This window comes from Brassica napus, chromosome A1, assembly GCF_020379485.1.
Source record: "Brassica napus cultivar Da-Ae chromosome A1, Da-Ae, whole genome shotgun sequence".
In the NCBI taxonomy this organism is placed as follows: domain Eukaryota; kingdom Viridiplantae; phylum Streptophyta; class Magnoliopsida; order Brassicales; family Brassicaceae; genus Brassica; species Brassica napus.
Window position 1 is genome coordinate 10029458 of NC_063434.1, and position 21161 is coordinate 10050618.

The following is a 21161-nucleotide window of genomic DNA, read 5'->3' on the forward strand; positions in this document are numbered from 1 at the left end:
TTTATTTATTTTTGTTTGTTTATTTAATTTTAAACCAAGGGTATTAGTGATATTTTACTCTTTAATGAATGTCATTTTTGTGACTTTCTCCTTCTAGTGCTATTTTTGAGACATAAACTTCAAAAGGTGCTATTATTGACAATTGCCCTATAAATATTTATAAGTAAATATACTATGATAATTGATTATTATTTAATTTTAATTTTCAATTTTCAATTAATTTTTAATTTTTATGCATAATTTATATTAATAATATTATATTAATTTAATTAAACATATGATTTTAGATATGTTATATTTGTGCTGATGAAGTGAATAGATGAAGAACCGCAGACCAATAGCCATCCAACTGCATTTATAATAACCAAACCAAGTCTCTTAGTTAAAAGCATTTCTTGTCTGAGCAAGACTGAGAGAAGTAAAAGAACAAAAAGATACCTGAGCAAGAATACCCTTTCCTGTTTGGGCTTCGATCACAAGCCCTATCAAGAGTCCTATGATTGCCCAGGCTCCGTTTATAGCTTCTACTTCACGCCTTCGCTGTTGCCTCTCTCTGCCTTTAATCTCTTCCATTTGCTTACTAGCAAGCCGCTTGGCCTCAACAGGGTCTACCATGATTACTTCTTTTTTGGCCTTTACTTTCCCTGGAGGAGGAGATGATGCCTACAAGAACACTCGGCATAGCAGAAACTTGTAAACTCAATGGACACTCAGCAACCATATATTTGCGTATGGAAAAGATAATCTATCACGGCAAAAAGGGGGGTTAAGGTCATCACACATTTGGATTTGCTAGGACTCGAACTGCTCCACCTCTGGCCCTTGTACCCACCAACTTTGCATCTTGGTGTCTTCTTAGTCCGTTTCTGACAAAACATACCACGGTGTGATCTTATTACTAGCTTAGGTAGCATTTTCATAAAATAATTCAAGAGATGAGGTAACAAAGGAGAAGAAATGAAGCTGGCAAATGTCATAGACGGACATGTAAGCATGAAAAAGAAAAGCAAGATGCAGAAAAAGGGGAATGCTTATTCCCGTGAATAAAATAATAATCAATGGTTTTAATTAAACAAATACACCAAAAGAGTGTGAAGAGATGGGTAACAACAATAAGTAAACTTGTCCCAACGCAAGAGCATACATTCACATTACAAGTATGATATGTAACATGAAACAGATCCAAATGGAACTAAACCGTTACCAGGCAATACACATAAACAACATCTTAATTCTTAACCCAACCAGTAAAAAAACACTGTTCTAACATTCATTTACACAGGAAAAAGAAATCAAAATCACAGTTGGAGAAAGCTCACTAGTGGCAGTTACCCAAACTTAATAGTTGGTTATACAAATTCAAATGAAAAGAAAAAGACAATTTAGTGGCGCATAACAGCAGAAAATCATAACCCTGAACACTAAAATTACCAGGCAGAACACTACATAACGCTGTTCATTCCAAAAGTTCAAAACCAGAATAAGAGAACGGAGAGATGAAAGTAAACACGTGAATGAGAAAAAGAAAAGAGAGAGAGAGAGAGAGATTTCAAAGAGAGACTTACAAGAGAGAAGAGGGAGAGGAAGGGATCGTGAAGCGTCCACGGAGATTCGAAGAAGAAAGCGGGGAGGAAGAGAAGAAGATAGGAGGCGTTGAAGAGAAAGACGTCACCACCATTTCTAAGCCTTTCATATTTTTCCCAAGCGCTTGACTCTGTTTTTATATTGGTAACGGAAAATGAAGCCAATGGCCAGTTTAAAACGCTGCCGTTTCTGCCCACCAACACGGAAAAAGAATACATGAAATATCTAAAATCTTATCCATTATCCAATGAAAGTTCCAATTTTATACACGACAGTGAGTAGACTAACACCAAAACACTTCTTGTCTATGCAAATTGACGAGACACAAATTGATTGCCAAGAATATGTACCCAAATTGGACAAATGAAAAGATTTACATCTGGACATGGTTCAGGAGGTAATAGGGAGGGAGAGCCAGAGGAGGAGCCGTTGTGGCCTGTTGAGGTATCGAGCTTGCCACGCTGGCTCAGCGCTCTCTTGCTCGAACCCACTTTTCATGTATAGTCCACCGTTACATGCACGTACATATCCGTTATCCCTGACTCAGGATCACAACTCTTCTTTTTTAAGTCCAATTTTGAGTGTGTGATGGGTTTGACCAAAGCATTTCTTACCCCATTCTCTAGCAACTCCTTTAGACTTTTCATTGAGTATGTAACCAACTCCGTTACAATGCAGCTCTCTGGCAACACAGGCGTTGCTCAAGTACGCCCTACCAAAATCCACATTAAAACAAAAATGGACTATAAGCTTCTCAGTTCTGTGACTTCTGTCTACTATCAGATTTGAGTTTAGCATTGGTGGTAACATACAAATACCTATGGTTTTGTTCCAGCGATTTCATCAGAAAGCCAACGGCATTGGTTGAGATCAAGGCTCCCCACCACAACTCTGTCTTGTACCCCATCAGAGAACTGAAAATATTTAACAACACAGAAACAGATGAAGCATAGCACGAGCACGAGCACGAGCACAAGCGTTTGTGCAAGTCTCATGAAAAGTCTATTATACTAACTCTAACAGATGTGCACATGTAATACAAGATGACAAATTGAATAGACAGACCTTACATGCAGAGCATAAATCCTCGGAAGAGGTTGTAGTTGCGAAAATGGAAGGGTAGCGTTAACACAGGATACCCGCGTAAAACCTTCCCTCTTTCCTGAAACTCGATCCTTAAGGGCCTCGAACTCACGCTCGGCCAAGTATCTTCTGTGATCTTAGTGAAACTTGAACAGCAGCCAAAATGTAACATCAGTATAAAAAGGACCCCATAAAAACATAAAGAGTCTCCATAACGATAAAACCATCAAAGAGAAACACTTCAAACCAATCACACAACAATAATGATTGATTTCTACCGCATTATAGATCTTCTTAGACTAAGGATACCCAAAGAGATCTTTTTACTAAACCCACAGCTCCAACAACATTTTTTTTTATTTATAAAAAAAAAAATGCTTTGAGCTTTCCAGCGATGAACTTGAAAACAGTGATAAGAAAAGCTTTGAGATTTTATAAAATGAGGATGAAGATAACAATTTTCTCTTCATTCTTGTTTCAGCTTTTCATGAATGTTTTGACTCTTGTGTTGACAGAACTAACTATCAATTCATGAATGATACAAACAGAGAGAAGCACTGACTTGGATATTGTAAGAAGAATGATTCAGTTCGTTGAATGTCCCCACTCGGAGGCAAGCTTCAGCCCAAAGCTCGTCCTCCGACGCCGTTTCGGATATTACAATCGTCGACTTGTCGATAACTGGAGCACATATGTATGAAGATAGAGCATGAACTTGGAAGAGAGAAACGCCATTTTACTCGCCGGAGCAACCACGTCCTCAGCTTCTTGCTTGGCGTCAAGCTCCAGTGGTTGGGCCCAATATGGAGCTCTACTATTTGGGCTCAATATGAGGCCCATAGATTATCTAGGAAAATTATCCGAAAGAAATAAGAGCCACACAATATCAAACCAATTAATGTCATTGACAAACAAACAAACAAAAACAAAACGTAAAATCACCGTTTGTTCTTTTTGTTTGTTATGTGTCATCTTATATATTCTTGAAAAAAAACATTGTTATCATCGCAAACAACACTTTTGATATCATTTGAACTTACCTAATCTTTTTTTTTTTGTCAACAAAACGTACCTAATATTAATTTATCTATTATTACTTATAATATTTTATGGAAATGAACAAGTTGTAATATGTATACACGTAGTTAAGAGGGGAGATTAGTGTTAGTTCATGCATGATGATGTGGTTAACTACTCGAATCCATAGTCGCAAATAAAGTAATAGTTGCAAAGTATGGAAGGATGAGGATGGTGATGCGAAGATGATGTGTTTGAATCAGAGAGCCTTTGTCATTATCCTATGATTGTATGTCTGCTCATGCATCGACTCTGATTGGTCCACAAATACAAAGGGAACACACACAAATCACTTCACCAATAATAGAAAAGAAAACCTACGTTACGTATTGGTTGATAGATATAAGAAGACAAACTGGCTCATTAACTTTGACATGTTCACGCATATGATATTTTACCTATCTCAGACAATTATGTTCTCTGTGTCCTATAATATACACCTGTATTCTAAATTATATAATAATATTTTTTTTGAAACAAAATTATGTAATAATATACTTACAAAATGTTATACATGAAACGTATCACATGGGAGTCATAACTACTGGCCATGTACTTTTTCATAGTTTGCATAATCGTGGAACGTATTATTACATTACTCGTGATCCCGCATATATAGTTAACGATTAACAAGATATATATATATATATATGTATTTTACAAAAGTTCAAAAAAAAAATTGTATTTTACAAAATCAGAATAATTAATTACTACTGCTTGCTTACTTTGTGATGCGGAACTTCGAAACCGAAACCAATCATAAGATATATATATCTTCTGTTGTTCATTCCATGCTTTATATATGTGGATCCAATTTCCGCTGGTCTGAGATAGTTTTTACAATATAAACAAGTAACAAACAACAAAATTTTCGAATAAACATGAGTAATCAAATAAAATAAAGCGAATCTATAAGACCTCATATCCAGATATTTCATTTCCCTCTTTGTTTTTTTCTAGTTTTTTCGAGATTTCACTAATAAATATAATACTTAATTTCTTACTATATAGAATAATAGAATTGATCATTACCTCATTACGCGGCGGTCAAGCTTGTTATTACTCCCTATCACATCATTCACACACACGCAGACTCGCTTGACACATGGTGGATTTATTTGTACTTGTACATTTGATATATATAAACAGGCAGGATGTATAACGAGAGATTCATTCGTAGTGATATATTAGATATTAAAAGGTAAAAGTAGAAAGAGATAGAGAGAGAGAGGTGCAAGAGAGATATGGAGATGGAGAAGTACAAGCCGGTCATAGCGTTAGTGCTGCTTCAGTTTACATCAGCAGGAGTTGCACTCTTCACGAAAGCTGCTTTCATGGAAGGACTCAATCCCACCGTCTTCGTCGTTTACCGTCAAGCCATCGCTACTCTCTTCATCTGTCCCATCTCTTTCTTCTCCGCTTGGTAAGTTCAATCTTTTCTCTAACGATATGTAACATATTGGTTGCATCGAAATCAACATACATGTGTACCAAATAATATTCACATACACCTAAACCTACGCTATTCCGGTTTACTTATCATCAAGAACTTGAAATGAAAACTTATCTCCATGTGTTTTAATCTGTGGACGGTAAAATAGGAGCAAAGCAAACAAACCTTCTCTTGGAATCAGAGGCTTTTGGTGGGTGGCTCTCACAGCTTTTTTTGGTGTTACTGTGAATCAGAACGCTTATTTTAAAGGGATTGACTTATCTTCTTCATCCATGGCTTGTGCCATGACCAATCTTATTCCTGCTGTCACCTTCATCATCTCCATCATTGTTGGGTTGGTATTTATAATTTTTTTTGTTACCAATATGTTAGTGATTCTATATTGATGGTTACATGGCTTTGATATTATTGGTTTCAGATTCGAGAGGATAAAGAGGAGAAGTTTGAAAAGTGTAGCAAAGGTAATAGGAACAGGTGTATGTGTAGGAGGAGCCATGGCAATGACTTTTCTAAGAGGACCTAAACTGCTCAACGCCATTTTGAACCAAGACAACAACAACACTTGGCTACTAGGTTGCTTATGTCTTCTCGTTAGCACATTTGCTTGGTCCTCCTGGTTGATCCTTCAAGTTCCCATCGCTAATCATTGTCATGATCACTTGTACACTTCCTCCTGGACTTGTTTCATGGCTACCATAGCCTCTTTCTTCATGGCTCTCGCCTTAGGCAACACTGACTTAACGTCCTGGAAGCTTGATTCCTCGTTGAAGCTCTCCTGCTGCATATACTCTGGACTCCAATTGGCGGTGTCTTTCTTTCTACAAGCTTGGTGCGTGTCGCGGAAAGGGCCTCTTTTCTCTGCACTCTTCAACCCTCTTTCTACTGTCATTGTCACTTTCTTCGGCGCTCTGTATCTAAAAGAGCAGACTTACCTTGGCAGGTACGCCTTGTTGGTTTCTTTTCTTAATGACTTGTAATTTCACAACTTTATCTGCTTTGTTCGTTTATTATTCAGCTTGCTGGGGGCTTTGGCTATCATCCTGGGTCTCTACATTGTTCTATGGGGCAAAACCGAAGACTATCTACAAGAAGAAGCAACTGACCTGAAACTGCAAAATGAGCACACCACTACCTCCCAATCTGACTTTGTTCCCATTCTGATTGGCGATAGGGCTTTTAGTAGTTCGGAGCTCTTAGAACCTCTTCTCATGTAAACTCTTTTAAGAGTCGGTTCTAGATGGTGTAATGATAAGTTTTTTGGACAAAGTAAAGTAAAATGAAATGGAACTTGTTTCACAAATCTTTACTCGTCCCAACATATTCAGAAGCTGATACACAGACAAAAAAAGACTCGAAATGGAATGCACAAAGCAAGTGTTTTTGTAATAACTCATTGTGTTGCATATTTTAAAAGAGAAAAATACATTGAATTGCAACCTCACACACAAGACAAGCGATCAAACAAGTTTGTCTTAAAGGCTGCATTTTTACGGACTCAAGATAATCTTTTTGGTCTTGTGATCTAATAATAGCTGCGTTTCCTGTTGTTCCTGAAGGCGCAACAACCAACGGAGTAGACGATAATGAGGAATACGAGGAAGACAATGTTCACCTTAGCCACTTTTTTCCACGAGTTCTTGAGGTTATCTAGCAGACCGGCCTTGCACGCTTGGCAGTTGTAGCATAAAGTTCCAGGCCTGTTGTCCCAAACGTTACAGTCCTCGTTTGTGTAAGGACCAGTGGTCTTTGTCCAATTAGTGGGGCCCACGTACGTGAAGTTACAATCATTGGACGGCTTACAGCAACCAGACTACACAAGTGAAGCAAAAAAAAAAAAAAAAAAGCTTGTGAAATCCAAACTAAGTTTCATGTTACATAACAAGATGCAGCCTACAAGAATCTACAGTGTAAAAGCAGCATTTAAAAAAAAGAAGCAATTGATCAAAAGACAACTTTTAGAAAGGCTTTGTGTGTTCTTAAAGCTAAAGTACTTTAAACAAAAAAAAGCTAGATTCACTTTTTGAAACTCGGATCTCAAAATTGGAGATAAACAAGATTGAAATCGAATGTGACCTGAAGGGCATTGAGATTAGTCTTGTAGAACTCTTCAACGTTGACGCTAGCGTAGCGAGTGCTGAAACTGGAGCACACGTTGGAGTAGATCAAGCAGCTCTTGATCCGATCCCAATTCTTAGCATTGCTGACTCGTTTCTGCAGCCAGTTCGAGTAATCACCGACGCGGTACTCCTTATACCCTCTATCGGACAAAACCTCGCCGGCGCCGCGGTTGGTGACGGCGAAGGCGAAGATGGTGAAGCAGAAGCCGAGGAGTATGAGGAGGAACATGGCGCAAAGGTAGAGCCAGAGGAGGCACGAGACGCGGCAGCAAGCGCCGACGAGACCGGCGATGGAGACGAACATGAGGAAGATTCCGATGACGACGATCGGTTTGTCGAGGAAACGCTCGCACTCGGTGGCTGCATTTTTGCCGAGCCAGATCCCGGCGGAGAGGATTGGGACTGAGAGGAGGAAGGTGAAGAAGTTTAGGATTCCGAGAAGGTTGTTGCTGCACTGCACCATGTTTGTTTCTTTGTTTGGTCTTTTCGGCGGAGAGATTTTTATTTTTTTATTTTTTTTGTTTCCGGTGGAAACTGATAAGTGAATCTGTGAATCTTTAGGCAAATGAAAAGAGTTCTGTCAGTTACGAAATCTGTTGTGGAAGATGTCCTAGTCAACGACAGCTGGAAAAGTTTTGTCTTAATGATAAACTTTTTGCAAATTACACCCTCAACTTGTTGAGAGTGACGAAATTGGCTTAAGAATTGAAATTGTTGATCCAGGTCCAAGTTAAAGCATTTATTTATTAATCAAAAAGAATGTCTTTTCAATTTATTTGTATTGATCATCCAGAGAAAAAGTTCAAAACGGAAGATAGAGTTGGGTGTCAATAATCAATCCACACGACCTTCTTCTGGCCTTAAGCATAAAATGATAAAAAGAGAGACTTCTTGCTTGAATCAGAGAGGACCAGGGAAAGTTCCAGTCTCCCTCTGCTCATTCCACTTGTCAACCTGCGGTGAGATTAGCGCATAGTCAAGATACGTGGGTGGAGAAAGATGATAAACAAGTAGCAGAGCAAAGACATACCCATTCTCCAGGGCAGAGAGCGCGGTAGTACTTGGCGAACCTCTCGCAGTCATTGGAGTCCTCACCCTTTGCAGTTGTGCACCTGAAGATATGGTTTTGTTGTATCAAGTTAAGATTGAACTGAAGACCTAACTCAATCAAACAAGAGTACCTGTGGAACTCGATGTAACGGGTGAAACAGTGCCTTGTCTGGTTCGTTGTAGGGAACCGGAAATCAGCAGGGGCAGTTTTCAGCTCAATCTGATTCAAAAGAAACACAAACAAAGATGAAATCAACTAACAAAATAAACAATTGCCTTTTTTAATTCAAAAGCTTCATCCTTTATATTCCCTTTCAATTCTTAATCTGATCTACTAGAGTGAAACAAACAGACATTTTTTCATAACCCAAAGCTTCATCTCTCTTGGCCTTTAAATTGCTAGCCTACCTCTTACAATACTAAACACCCCACACAAGCAACAAAACTAGGTGTTTGAGAAAAAGGATCTAACAGATTACAAAGTAGCTAACTTTCAATCACAATCGAATTCCGCACGAATAATCTGATGTAAAGCATTAAGTGGTGATCAATCAGATCTTTAATCAAGGTTCAAACTTCAAAAAAAAAAAATAAAAAATCCTCATTTACAATCTCCCGGGGGAAACCAGAGCTAATCGTATGTACGTTAAATATATAAAATAATAGGAATGATTACCTCATCCTCCATGGCTGATCTGATTCGATGAGAAGATTTTGCTGTGAAGGAGAAAGAGGAGAGGAGACGCAGTCGTCTATTGAAAAATGAAGATCGCCAACATTCTCTCTCTCCGATTTTACGACTCGGCAAACGCTTTCATTGTTGGGCCCATACAATTACTAAATGGGCCTAATATTATAGGCTTCATTCTTTTTCTGGTTCAAGTTTCGGTTAAAGCCGGTTTAGTTTAGCTGATTTCAATTTTGGGTTGTTGGATCTCTCTCTCTCTGGTTCAGGAGGAGTTGAGCAGTGAGAGTCAGTCGTACTGAGGGAGGTGCATCTCTGCGTCTGCGAGACTCGTTGAATCCGCCATCCCCAAGGTTTCTGATGCTCCATAGTCATCAAACACCACCATGCGCTCGCTTCTCTTCTCCCTCCGCCGCGTAACTCTTCTCTCAAGGCATCATCAACCTTACGCTTTCTCTCCCATTCGTAACCATTTGATCCCGATCAATCCCACCTCTTCCTTTCCTTACCTTCTCCGCCACTCTTCCTCTTCTTCACATCCCAATGGAGACGACGCCAAGGTTGCCGGGCCTCTGGTGGAGTATGAACGCAGAATCGTAGCTGGAGAGTTATTAGATGGAGACTTATGTCAGGTATTATTCATCTCCCTTTCTTCATCCTCTATTGAAAATCAATACTAAATCTTGTTCCTTTGTTGTTGGCAAGCTTGGTACTTTAAGAGAGCTTCAGAGACTCTACGACGAGCTTGTTCAATCCGCTGATGCTTGTCGACTGGATCGTTACTCTGCGTCCGCAAAACCCACCAGGTTTTGTATATGTTTCCTTCATTTTTTTGTATTGAGTTAGATGTTGTTGATTGTGTTTTTTTATCTCTCTCAGGAGTAATTGGTTCTGGAACAAGTTTGTGTCTCCTCACTCTTCTGTCTCTCCTGTCAAAGGCTTATACCTTTATGGAGGTGTTGGAACTGGGAAGACTATGCTCATGGATCTGTTTTTTCATCAGTTGTAAGTTAGGAGATCACATTCTCATATAGTTTCTCCATGTTTTGATGGATCCTTGTTTGGATAGGCCAAGTAGTTGGAGAGCACAAAGGATTCACTTTCACAACTTCATGCTCAGTGTTCATAGCCGCCTTCAAGTAAGATTCTAGTTCCAAGTTTGCTTTTTTTTTAAAGCTAAGGCTTGCAGTTCTTTGTAATTTTGAATATCGTTCTGTAGATGCACAAGGGTCTTGAAGATCCACTTGAAGTCGTTGGCCTGGAAATAGCTGACGAGGCTATATTACTTTGCTTAGATGAGTTCATGGTATGTGACGCTCATCTTCACTGTGTGATAAATTTGCTCTACCTTTCTTTATTGATTTTTTTTCTTTGTAAAAGGTCAATGATGTTGCTGATGCTCTGATACTAAACCGTCTCTTTAGACACTTGTTTAACAATGGCATTGTAAGTTATCTCTACAGCCTTCTTCTTCAAACCTGTTGAACCTACACCTATAGTTATTTAAAAGTTTATTATGTCGGTAACTGGAGGTAAGTGTAGGTTCTTGTTGCTACATCAAACCGTGCTCCAGATAATCTCTATGAAAGGGGGTTACAGAGGGATCTATTCCTTCCGTTTATCGCCGCACTAAAGGTATGCAAACTCCTGTTACTATCAATCCCCTGAGCTCGTTTCATGCTGTGTGACTGATACTAAAGAGCAATTCTTGTAGGAAAGATGTGTGGTTCGTGAAATTGGTTCATCTGTGGACTATCGGAAACTGACCTCTGTGCGTAATTCCCTTATTCTCATCAACTCTGTCTAGGTTTGGTGGCATTGTGGTCACACTCTTATAGCTCTACACTCTTGGTTGCAGGCTGAAGAGGGATTCTACTTCATTGGAAGGGATATCTCTGGCCTTCTTAAACAGAAGTTTCAGCAGTTGGTTGGCGATGAACCGGCCGGTCCTCAAGTGGTTGAAGTAGTAATGGGAAGGAAACTGCAGGTCTTTTTTTGCTTCTTCATTCACAGATGCATCTCCAGATACCATTCCAATAAACAGCTTATCTCATGTTCGTTGATCATTTTATTTTCTTCTAATTTTGTTTTGATGGATCTCAGGTTCCATTGGCTGCCGATGGGTGTGCCTACTTTCTTTTTGAAGAACTCTGTGATAGACCCCTAGGCGCAGCAGATTATCTCGGATTATTCAGTAAGTGTACACCATTAACATATTATGTCAGTGCACTAGAGCTCTTTCAATGCTGCTTAGTCTTGAGATGCAAATTTAACTGCAGAGAAATTTCATACATTGGCTCTGGAAGGTGTACCCATGTTCGGCCTCCACAACAGGACTGCAGCTTACCGTTTTGTGACGCTGGTTGATGTATATCTCACTTCACCTCTCCTTTCTACATTGAGTTTCCAGGAAACTTTTTTCTGACAAAAATTGCTTACAGGTGATGTATGAGACGAAAGCCAGGCTCCTGTGCACAGCAGAGGGTAGCCCTCTAGAACTGCTGGAGAGTATAGTGACAATAGCTGATGCGCAGCAAATAGCACCTAGAACCTCCTCAAGGTCAAGGAAGAGTGATGATATCGACCTATGCGTGGACAACGAGCTTGGTTTTGCTAAAGACCGGACCATTAGCAGGTATGATCTAGCAATTCTTGCCTTTACTCTGTTTTATAGTTTTGAGTTTGACTAATGTGCTCTGATACGTTCCACAGATTGACAGAGATGAACAGCAAAGAATACTTGGAACAACACTCAACAATGTTGCAGGAGAAACAGCCTTCTTTGTAGTTTTATATAGCGTGATCGGAAATGCCATCACGAGCCTGTTGTATTATTATTGTTTACCGAACCATAGGATCTCAGCTTATCCTTTTTGACATTAATCATCTCATAATAAACTGTGTTGTAGCTCAGACCCATCTTTTTCTTGGAAGTTGGTCAATGTTTTGATCAGTAAAAGAAATAATGAGCAATGAAGCCTCCTAAGATTGTGATAGTAGATATGGGCCTGGGCAAAGCAATATACTTCTGATGTTCTTTTAGACAAAACAAAAGCCTAAAAATCGAGTATGAAGCGCTGGACTCTTACCGATGATACCAACCATACAAAAGGAAATGGTAAACGGGACCGTTAAACTAAGTTGGGCTATTTCTTCTAACGTTCCATGATTCAGTCGTGCGTGGAATGAGTTTTTGTTTGACTATGTTGTGGGTCAATATTTGCAACATTTGCTGGCTCAGGCTGCCCCCACACAGGCCACTACCAGGTAGTGCATATTTTAGTCTAATATCTGAAACCCACCTGAGTAGAAACATTCCCTCTGCCTTATCTTTATAAATTACATTTATCAGAGATTAAGCAAGTTAAAAGGCAGAAGCTAGAGATGGGTGAGATCAAAGCTAGACGCGTTATCCTCCTCTCTATCATGTTCCTCATCTTCTTCTTCTCCCAGACTCTTCTTTTGTGTTCAGCTAACGAGCATGGCTCAAGGAGTCTTGCAGTGGTCATGAGAAAACGGGTGAAATATAGAGGGTCTCGCTCACGCAACTCAACATCCTCAGCTTCAACTATGACGTTCCTAAGCTCCTTCCATATGGGCGCTGCTTCCTCTTTCGTCCTCGCTCTCCTTTTATAGCTTATGTTTGTATATGATTGTGATTTAAAGATAAAAAGTGATTGAATTTTATGTTTTCTTGTCTGTTGAATTGATTGTGTAAATATATCAAATGGTCTCAAATTATGTCTTTAACTCATGTGTTCCATTACGTATTCTTCCTTGTCAATGATAAAAACAAAAGTATATCGTCACTTGTCTTCTCAGTTGTCCCTATATATGCATATGTGTTCATTGCATGATTCTCTAAGCACCTCTTTAAGAGCCTACCTGGTCACTACAGTGGTGACTTCTGATCTTGTTGAGACCAAACGACGGACCGAGATGACTCTAGCTAGTATGAGAGAAAAGATCGAACGAAGTTGTCTTTTCAACACGTCACCTTGTCTCCTCTACACGAACTATCGACTTTTGACTCTTGGACTGATTCTATAATTTCTTTCTTTTAGTGTCGACCGATTCCATAGTATTTGGTTGCCGAATTAGTATTGCTTTTCGTGATGAAATGAACAAATTACGAATGCATGATTGAATAATAAAAACAAGTGTTTAAGAAGGAAAGAGGTTTTAAATGGGCAAATCTCGATTTATTTTCAAACGAATTATTATCTCGATTTATTTGATTGATTTGTACCAGATTTGCAATTGGTTTCGGTTTATTTCGGTTAAAAGTTTGTTACTGTTTGAACTAAAATGAAATTAGTTTTGATTGCATTGGTTAATCAAACTGTTTTTTTCTCCGTTCTTCAACATACAGTACATACATGTTGATTATGCAACGTTGGTCAATATTGCAACAATGATAAGCATAAAATATTGCAACACTAGCTCGTTGCCCCAATCAGGCCACTAGCCTTTAGCGCGTATGTTAATTTTATATATTTATCCCTCCGAATAAGACTTTTTCCACTCGTCATTGATTCATTTTAATAACAACTACTCCTCTGCATTATCTTATATAATCACATGATTCACATAATCAACACATCCATCAGAACTAAGCGAAAGACAATAGCCAAAGATGAGCGAGATCAAAGCCAGACGCATACTCCTCATTTCTATCATATTCCTCTTCTTCTTCTCCGAGACTCTTCTGTTGTGTTCAGCTAACGAGCATGGCTCAAGGAATCTTGCAGTGGTCATGAGAAAACGGATAAGAAACAGAGGGCCTCGCAACTCAACATCCGCAGCTTCAACTATGATGTTGCCAAGCTCCTTTCATATTGGTGCTGCTTCTTCTTTCCTCTTCGCTCTCCTTTTATAAGTTCCGTTTGTAGTGATCGTGATTTACATATTCAGAGTTAATATGCTTTTGTCTATTGTATTGATTTATGTAAATGTATCAAACAGTCTCAAACTCTGTTATTGATATCTGTTTCATTATAGTTTTAATTGTCTAAAATAAAAAATAAATGTGCATCGTCATTTGCCTATCTTTTATGTATTTTGTTTGAATCCATCACGTTCCTACAATGTCAAATATACCTTATTTACTGCTAAATAAATCAGTAAATAACAAATGTAGACAATATATGATCCTTTAGTAGTATAGATTAGGATAATGTGGGAAAATATTAAAAAGGTGACTAGAGATTACTTTTTGATTACATTACTATTTTTGTTTACTATTTGTTGAGAGTTTGTCGCATGAAATTCTCGTCACATACCACCACCGGACCTTGACCGATTCTACAGTTTTGGTTTTTTTTTTTTTTTTTTTTGATTCTGATCAAATAAACAAACTCACAGACAAAACTGAGCATGACACAAAACAAGTGTTTAAGAATAAAAGATCTTGGAAATTATTGAAGGAATGATGAAAATTTAATCGATGGAATAGATTAAACAAAAAAAGAAATCAAAACATTATAAAAAAGACAATAGAAAATGCATAAATTAAATCAAGGTGAATGGGCGTAGAAGAGTGGACGACGGTACTCGTCGAAGAACTGATCACGATCAACGTAGACGATTGCATAGAGTGCGTAGATTATCCCCGGTATGTATCCCAGAAGCGTCAGGATCAGACATATCATAAACTCTGTCTACACATTTCATATTGACATTTTACAAATATATATAACAAGTAAGCTCTAAAACAAGAAAGAAGCGAAATCGAGAGTGAGTGAGATAAGACATACAGTGCAACATCCATGCCTTAGACAAACCCCGAGTGGAGGGAGGAGTATGGCAATCATTATTTCACAGCAAATCTCGCACCCGTTCGCCATTTCTAAGTGTCTTGATCGCTTTTGTTGGATTATAAGCTACTTTTTAGAGGGGAGAGAACTGTAAGAAAAGAGCTCTTTAGCCGAGATAATAGAGCACATAGCATGCAACTTATCAAAACATAGCCGGTTATTTATATCATCAACTAAAAACATAACTCTCGTTCGGTTATGATGTTCTATATTTAGACAGGAAATAACAAAAACATTGAACCTAAATCGGATTGAAACTCAGACTGATCTGAAGTAAAATCATTTCGATATAAACAATTTAAGTAGCAGCAATCTTTTCAACGAAAAAGGGTTAGTAAAGCTTTTTAACCAAAAAGGTTAGTTAAGCTTTGACACTAAAATATACTCCATCTGTTTTATATTATAGGTAGCTTTAGCAAAATAAAATTGTTTCACAATATAAGTAGTTTTCATATTTCAATGCACCTTTTTCATTTATTAGTTATTATGTGATCAATTAAATAATTTTTTTTTTATAATTTAGTTAAGCAATTTTTTTATAATTAGTTAAATTTATTTTTGATTGAATGGTACAGCTGACAAAAAAAATTGATTAAATGCTACTTTTAAAAATTTAACAATTTTCTTAATACTAATGCTTTTATCTATAACTACTATAATATGAAACATATAGAGTATCATTTTTTATATTTTGCTTGTTGTTTAAAAAAGTCCAATCAATGTGTTCATTTGAACTCTCACAGTAAGTAAGGACATTTCCAATTTCATTCTATTTTCCACTATAAAATAGAGTTCAAGTAGGATAAAAGTACTCCAATGGTATTGTATTTTTTATTCTATATAGAGTAAAAAATAGGTTTACTCTATATATAGAGTAAATTGTTTTTTTGTTCATCACTCTATACTCCACTCTAAAATAGAGTATTATTGAAAATATCACAACTTTATTATAGAATTATTTTATTTTAGAGTCAAAAATATGGTGAATAATTGGAGATAGTCTAAATATTATACAACTATACAAGCTTCTCAACAGCATGTGCGCAGGATTAAGTATAAGGCATTTTTCTTTTCATCAGTCATGTTTGGTTCCCTATACAAAGCTTGTTAGTATATCTTACTGTTTTGAGAATGAGAAAACAAATGCATATTCTTTTTTTTTTTTGAACAACTAAACAAATGCACATTCAAAAGTTATTATTACTGGAGGAAAGGGCGAGGGCCTTTTGGATTTGACTTTGGGAGAATACATTCGCATTAGTAGAGACGACCAACATGCTTTATTAGTAGTCCTTGGGATTCGACTACTTCAAGCTTTTTTATTTCTTGTAAATTATTAAGTGCACATGATATGGATCTTATATAATATAGTCCAATATGACAACTTTCTAGTCTCAAGATGATTTTAAATTTTAAGACCTAGGACAATGTGTTTAATTAGCCAAAACACAGTTAAATTTTTTTTTAGGGTCAGAGATACAAAACCAAAAAGAGCCATTTACATGCACACATAATCTGTCTTGTAGCTTCACGTGACTCTCTTTCCCTCCGACCAAAAACAAAATAAATTTAAAACTACAAGAAGAGAAAAATGCAGAGGAGTAGGGGTAAAAACGGAAACACAGAAAAATATGACGAAGCAGCAAGGCTCCTCTGGAACTGAAGAGAGTCAACGGCTAATGGCATGTTCTCTTGGTCAGGACTACACTTGTTGAGGTGAGGAGGGTGTGGACTATACATAATGGCTCTTAACACAGCTGAAACGGTGGGAATGTATGCCGTTTTGTTACGAGCAAGTAGCCATGTGAGTCCCATAAGCTGACAATCTTTGCTCATCATCTTACTTGCTCTCTCCGTTGTTGTCTTCTTGCTTCCTCCTTTTACCTTGAGCTGTATCCCATAAGAAAAACAAGATCTTTAAAAAAAAAAATTGAAAAAATAAAAACAAGAAAAGGTTGCGTGTGAATGGGCAGTGTTTCAGAAGGACGCAGTGCTTTGGGTTAATACAAAACAGGAAAGTTACTGAAAAAGTATGTCACCAATTGTTAGCAACTTAAAAGGATACCCAAAAAAAAAACAATGTAACTTATCACCCAACATGAACTAATAGAAACCCTGATTAACACTAATAAAACATGTTATTCCGAGTGGCCATGGAAAGAGAGCGACAGTTAATGAACATTCTTTTTAACTCTAGTCACGAATATGAGAATGTATCATTTATTATGCTTTTAAGGATAATAAAAATTTCATTAAATGCAGCGAACTCATAAAGGATGAAACTTTAATAGTATTAATGAAAAAATCGAACCTTTTGAAGAGCGCCGAGGCATCTGGTACAGCCAGAGTAAGATGAGTTCCGACATTCCTTCTCAAGATTCTTCACGGCGGCGGTCGGAGTCGCGTTTCGGAAACCGGAGGAGACATTGAAAGCGGCGGGGCAAGAGAGTGAGCTTATCTGGTGGAGACGAATCCCACAGAAGCACAGAATCGCGTCGCAGTTAGGACTAGGCTGCGGGATCTTGATGTGTTTGGTCAGAAGCGCACTCTGCAATGTGTTGACGCACTTCTGAGAGTCGTCCGGTCTCATGGGCTCGTCGGGGTCGGAGGACGCCGGCGTCGGAGCAGGAGCTGGTAACTGGAGAGCAGAGCGAGCGTGAGCTGCGAATAGCCAAGCGGCGAGGACGGGGCAGCAGCGGCTCCGGTCGAGGTTTCTCCCGCATGCTTCGTTGACTCCGCCGAAGAGCTCGTCGGAGAGGTCAAGACGGCAGGTTTGAGCTTGGGTTTCGACCGGGAAGGCAGGTACGGTGTTGGGTGTGACCGGTTCGAGGAGTAGATTGGCTGAGACGGTGTGAGAGAGGAGAGAACAGAGGATGATGAGGAGTGAAGTGAAGCTTCTCTTCATTGTTAGAGGCTACAGAGAGAGAGGAAGAGATAGAGAAATGGATTTATGAAATTATGACGCTCTCAAATCTCTCTGTGACTGTCTTTTAGATTCACGAAGAAAATCAGCCTTCCATTATTCACTATCTTCTCTCTCTTTTGTTCTTTCTATAGGATTATTGTGGAGAGAGAGAGTGTGAGAGATGTGATTGAAAAAAAACAAGAGATTCCTGACTTTGGCAGTTTCTGGTTTGTTTTTAGAGTCTTGTAAACCCTTTGTAAACTGTGTTAGTTCCGGAAATTATAAGGCTTCTGTCTTTTGGTTTGGACCAAACTAGTAAGTAGTAACTAAGATCCTTAACTAAGTAATTACAATAGGATACAAATACTGTATGATTCCTATTTATTGTATTTATACATTATCATGTGTTTTGCATTTGTATGTCCCCGTAGGCTTAGGTATAAAGGTTGAGCTTTTAATTTTGTAAAATGCTTCCAAAACTATGTTAGAATAAAACATAAACTTATGAGCAAGAAAATGAAAAATAATAATAATATGAATGGTGGAGAAGAGATTGGACTCTAAAACAATGTGAGATGAGATGCGAATATGGTATAGTCACAGGAAGAAAAGGGCCAATTTGCAAAGGACAATCACCAAACACACAAACAAAAACTCCAACAATCATAGACTATATCATTGATTCGCTTTTTCGAGCATTTGACAAATCAAAAGTATATAAATTTTGTAACGTTTTTTTAAACGGGCAGAAGAGAACCCGGAGCTCGCCTTGGGAACCGTGCCGTCAGAAAAAGTGAAACCAAAAGAGGCGAGAAAAAGGAGTATTTTACTCATTTTATTTTTCCTAATCTTCTTCCTCCTTTAAAATTTTCAACACCTAATCGTCTTCATCTTTAAGCATTTTCACACATTCTTTGTTCACTAATTTATTTCCCATACCAAATACCTAAATCCCTCAAATTCAAATTCCATTAAGTTAGTCTCAGCTGCTCCACACTCATCTATTGCTTCAAATTGAAAAAGAGAAACATTATTTTATATATGTGATACCTAAACTAATCCACTCATATTTTGATATCAATTGTTCTTTTGAAAAAAGAGAGTACCCCATTAATTTTAGAATGACCATATGCAGTTGACTTGTATAATAGTCAAGGCTTCCTGAAAATAGGCCTTAGATTGGGCTATTAATGACTTGAAGGGCTTCAAATCGGATCTTCGATTGGGCCCAATTTACGTAAGACGCTATCCCTTTTTACCAACGTACCTAATTAACGACTTCTTACCCACCATACCAACATGACCTTTATCTCATCAACATTACTTGGGAAAATGACAATGTTATGCTACGTACGGTAGGTACGGAATACAGAGAGCCGTGCCTATTAAAAACAACATGGAATGTGTTCCCGTTTCATTCGTTCTCGAAGATATACGACTTCAACTACCTCTTACGATAGTTTGACTGATGCTTATATTTATATGTGTAGTTACTTACTGTAGTCCTCTGCGTATTTGACGTATGAAGAAAATTGAAGATAGCTCGCCTTAATTCGTTACTCATTCATGAAAAATTGTATAGAATAATATGTCTATCTTTGACGCAAAACAATAAGTTTATACATTAAACCATAAAAATGCAACAAATCATGAATCATAGGTGGAGATATGTGTAGAGATATGCATATGTTGACAAAAGACAACTAAAGCAACCCCATAAAGTCATCAAAGGTAAAATTATCCGGAAACCTAAAGTCGAATAAACTGCTGGAGTTGGCTTCTGCTTCAATGTTATTTTGTTGTGGAGAATAATATGGCGTTGACATGAGTGAGTCTAAGTCAAAACTCTCTGACAACGGGGGTAATACATCTGAAGGACCAACCTCGAGTCTTGCGTTCATGATAGGCTCAAAATATGAAGTTTCATCCTTTGTTGGAGCTGTACACTCGGCTTGTGGTTGAGAGTCTTGAGACGATACTGATGTGTTTGGAGTTTGAAGATTTTGGTCGAGGTTCGATGCGTAAAGTGTATTAGGGTTTTGAAGTGGTTGTTGAGGGGGCAAGAGAAGAGAAGCCAACCTCAATACATCAGGATTAAGCAGAGACGATGCATTTGTTGCAACTGATGAAAATTTTGGTTGATTGAAAATCGCGGCTAGAAGTGAGGACAAGTCAAGAAGATCAAGGCGCGGAGAGTGAGTTACAGGGTCGATGCCACTCCTTACAAGTCGCTTGCGGATGTGAGTGTTCCAATGGTTTTTAATTTCGTTGTCAGTTCTTCCAGGTAGACGAGCTGCTATTGCGGACCACCTATATTCCATCATTCAATTCAATTAGTGGTCAATAAATAATATATAACTCACCTTATATTAAAATATATAGGTCAATACGTATGAATAATAATAGTTTAGTGAAGTTGATGGCCTAAATGTTGAAATATACGGTCCGCATGCATACGTATACTCTAGCTTTTTTCATAAAATTTAAACCTACAAAAAAATTGTAACTAATGAATCGAATATGATGTGAATGAGACTTACTTGTTTCCCATAACACTGTGTAGCTGAATGATAGTTTCTTCTTCCTCGAAGGAGAATCTTCCTCTCTTGATGTCTGGTCTTAGATAATTGGTCCATCGAAGACGGCAGCTTTTTCCACACCTTTGGAGTCCTTTAGTTTGTACAATACGACTTATAAATGTGTAGCTCAATTTATAGAGACAATATATTATCTATCAGGAGATGTGTCTATATACTTACCAGCATTTTTAGGGAGAATACGCCAGTTGCCCGGACCATGAACTCGAATATAATCGATGAGTTTCTGATCCTCCTCAGGCGTCCATGGTCCTTTCTTCACTCCATTCTTGTCACAACAAGGTAATCTTCCCATCTTTAGTTGGTAACTCAAAAAAGGATGTATACACCGATGGACGTTAGAGAATAATAGTTTTGTTCTCTTATAAAAGGGTCGACGAGCCAAAAGGAGTTTCTTAAGTTTTATAAATGTCAATCCGTGGGTGCACTCTTACCTTCTCCGTTTCATTTGTTTATATAAGGATGTGAATGCGAAGAACTTAATTAACGTGGAGCCAAATGTCAATCGCATTTGGCAAGGGCTTAATATGCCACGTGTCCTTTGAGCCACTATTATATACAAAAGCAAATATTAGCTTGGCGTAGACAGCATATACTATTAGCTTAACGTTTTTTAAACAATATATTCTAGAAGCAATCGACGTGATAGTGTTGTCTATGCACTACATGAATACAATATATATAGTTCATGTAACTTGGATTCTGTTAGTACAATAATATATTTTATATATGCGTATGATTTTGGAGTGGATGTAATGTACTCCTGTTTATAGAAAAGTAATTCAACTAAGAGA

General features: G+C 37.9%; 10 protein-coding genes across 10 annotated transcripts; 4 read left to right on the plus strand and 6 right to left on the minus strand.

Moving 5' to 3' along the window:
* Positions 1 to 216: 216 nt before the first annotated feature.
* Positions 217 to 1773, minus strand: LOC106378300. The gene is made up of 4 exons (XM_013818454.3): positions 1566 to 1773; positions 782 to 866; positions 439 to 663; positions 217 to 349 (listed from the first exon to the last, which is right to left on the minus strand). Exons 1-4 carry the CDS (start codon positions 1691 to 1693, stop codon positions 293 to 295), a joined length of 495 nt encoding a protein of 164 aa, XP_013673908.2. The 5' UTR covers positions 1694 to 1773; the 3' UTR covers positions 217 to 292.
* Positions 1774 to 4876: 3103 nt separating this feature from the next.
* LOC106452746 (WAT1-related protein At4g28040-like) lies at positions 4877 to 6499 on the plus strand. Its single transcript, XM_048743062.1, has 4 exons — positions 4877 to 5167; positions 5346 to 5531; positions 5616 to 6137; positions 6213 to 6499. Exons 1-4 carry the CDS (start codon positions 4989 to 4991, stop codon positions 6409 to 6411), a joined length of 1086 nt encoding a protein of 361 aa, XP_048599019.1. The 5' UTR covers positions 4877 to 4988; the 3' UTR covers positions 6412 to 6499.
* LOC106452724 (tetraspanin-7-like) lies at positions 6470 to 7901 on the minus strand. Its single transcript, XM_013894898.3, has 2 exons — positions 7271 to 7901; positions 6470 to 7007 (listed from the first exon to the last, which is right to left on the minus strand). Exons 1-2 carry the CDS (start codon positions 7775 to 7777, stop codon positions 6720 to 6722), a joined length of 795 nt encoding a protein of 264 aa, XP_013750352.2. The 5' UTR covers positions 7778 to 7901; the 3' UTR covers positions 6470 to 6719.
* A 141-nt stretch (positions 7902 to 8042) lies between these two features.
* On the minus strand, positions 8043 to 9189 carry LOC106452735 (cytochrome c oxidase subunit 6b-3). Its single transcript, XM_013894908.3, has 4 exons — positions 9041 to 9189; positions 8496 to 8584; positions 8345 to 8426; positions 8043 to 8268 (listed from the first exon to the last, which is right to left on the minus strand). Exons 1-4 carry the CDS (start codon positions 9050 to 9052, stop codon positions 8215 to 8217), a joined length of 237 nt encoding a protein of 78 aa, XP_013750362.2. The 5' UTR covers positions 9053 to 9189; the 3' UTR covers positions 8043 to 8214.
* A 103-nt stretch (positions 9190 to 9292) lies between these two features.
* On the plus strand, positions 9293 to 11962 carry LOC106452756 (AFG1-like ATPase). The gene is made up of 13 exons (XM_013894930.3): positions 9293 to 9681; positions 9755 to 9855; positions 9929 to 10054; positions 10119 to 10188; positions 10269 to 10355; positions 10430 to 10495; positions 10592 to 10684; positions 10764 to 10820; positions 10908 to 11036; positions 11153 to 11243; positions 11329 to 11417; positions 11491 to 11684; positions 11762 to 11962. The coding sequence occupies exons 1-13, from the start codon at positions 9436 to 9438 to the stop codon at positions 11835 to 11837; spliced, it is 1425 nt and encodes a 474-aa protein (XP_013750384.2). The 5' UTR covers positions 9293 to 9435; the 3' UTR covers positions 11838 to 11962.
* A 135-nt stretch (positions 11963 to 12097) lies between these two features.
* On the plus strand, positions 12098 to 12792 carry LOC106378311. The gene has a single exon (XM_013818465.3). The coding sequence runs from the start codon at positions 12434 to 12436 to the stop codon at positions 12683 to 12685; it is 252 nt and encodes an 83-aa protein (XP_013673919.2). The 5' UTR covers positions 12098 to 12433; the 3' UTR covers positions 12686 to 12792.
* An 838-nt stretch (positions 12793 to 13630) lies between these two features.
* LOC106378317 lies at positions 13631 to 14108 on the plus strand. Its single transcript, XM_013818469.3, has one exon. It carries the CDS (start codon positions 13686 to 13688, stop codon positions 13926 to 13928), a length of 243 nt encoding a protein of 80 aa, XP_013673923.2. The 5' UTR covers positions 13631 to 13685; the 3' UTR covers positions 13929 to 14108.
* A 250-nt stretch (positions 14109 to 14358) lies between these two features.
* Positions 14359 to 14977, minus strand: LOC106378327 (UPF0057 membrane protein At2g24040-like). The gene is made up of 2 exons (XM_013818476.3): positions 14806 to 14977; positions 14359 to 14709 (listed from the first exon to the last, which is right to left on the minus strand). The coding sequence occupies exons 1-2, from the start codon at positions 14893 to 14895 to the stop codon at positions 14566 to 14568; spliced, it is 234 nt and encodes a 77-aa protein (XP_013673930.1). The 5' UTR covers positions 14896 to 14977; the 3' UTR covers positions 14359 to 14565.
* Positions 14978 to 16302: 1325 nt separating this feature from the next.
* On the minus strand, positions 16303 to 17965 carry LOC106376153 (uncharacterized GPI-anchored protein At4g28100). Its single transcript, XM_013816216.3, has 2 exons — positions 17177 to 17965; positions 16303 to 16755 (listed from the first exon to the last, which is right to left on the minus strand). The coding sequence occupies exons 1-2, from the start codon at positions 17768 to 17770 to the stop codon at positions 16441 to 16443; spliced, it is 909 nt and encodes a 302-aa protein (XP_013671670.2). The 5' UTR covers positions 17771 to 17965; the 3' UTR covers positions 16303 to 16440.
* Positions 17966 to 19458: 1493 nt separating this feature from the next.
* On the minus strand, positions 19459 to 21102 carry LOC106378332 (transcription factor MYB41). Its single transcript, XM_013818480.3, has 3 exons — positions 20530 to 21102; positions 20311 to 20440; positions 19459 to 20080 (listed from the first exon to the last, which is right to left on the minus strand). The coding sequence occupies exons 1-3, from the start codon at positions 20660 to 20662 to the stop codon at positions 19474 to 19476; spliced, it is 870 nt and encodes a 289-aa protein (XP_013673934.2). The 5' UTR covers positions 20663 to 21102; the 3' UTR covers positions 19459 to 19473.
* Between the last annotated feature and the right edge of the window lie 59 nt (positions 21103 to 21161).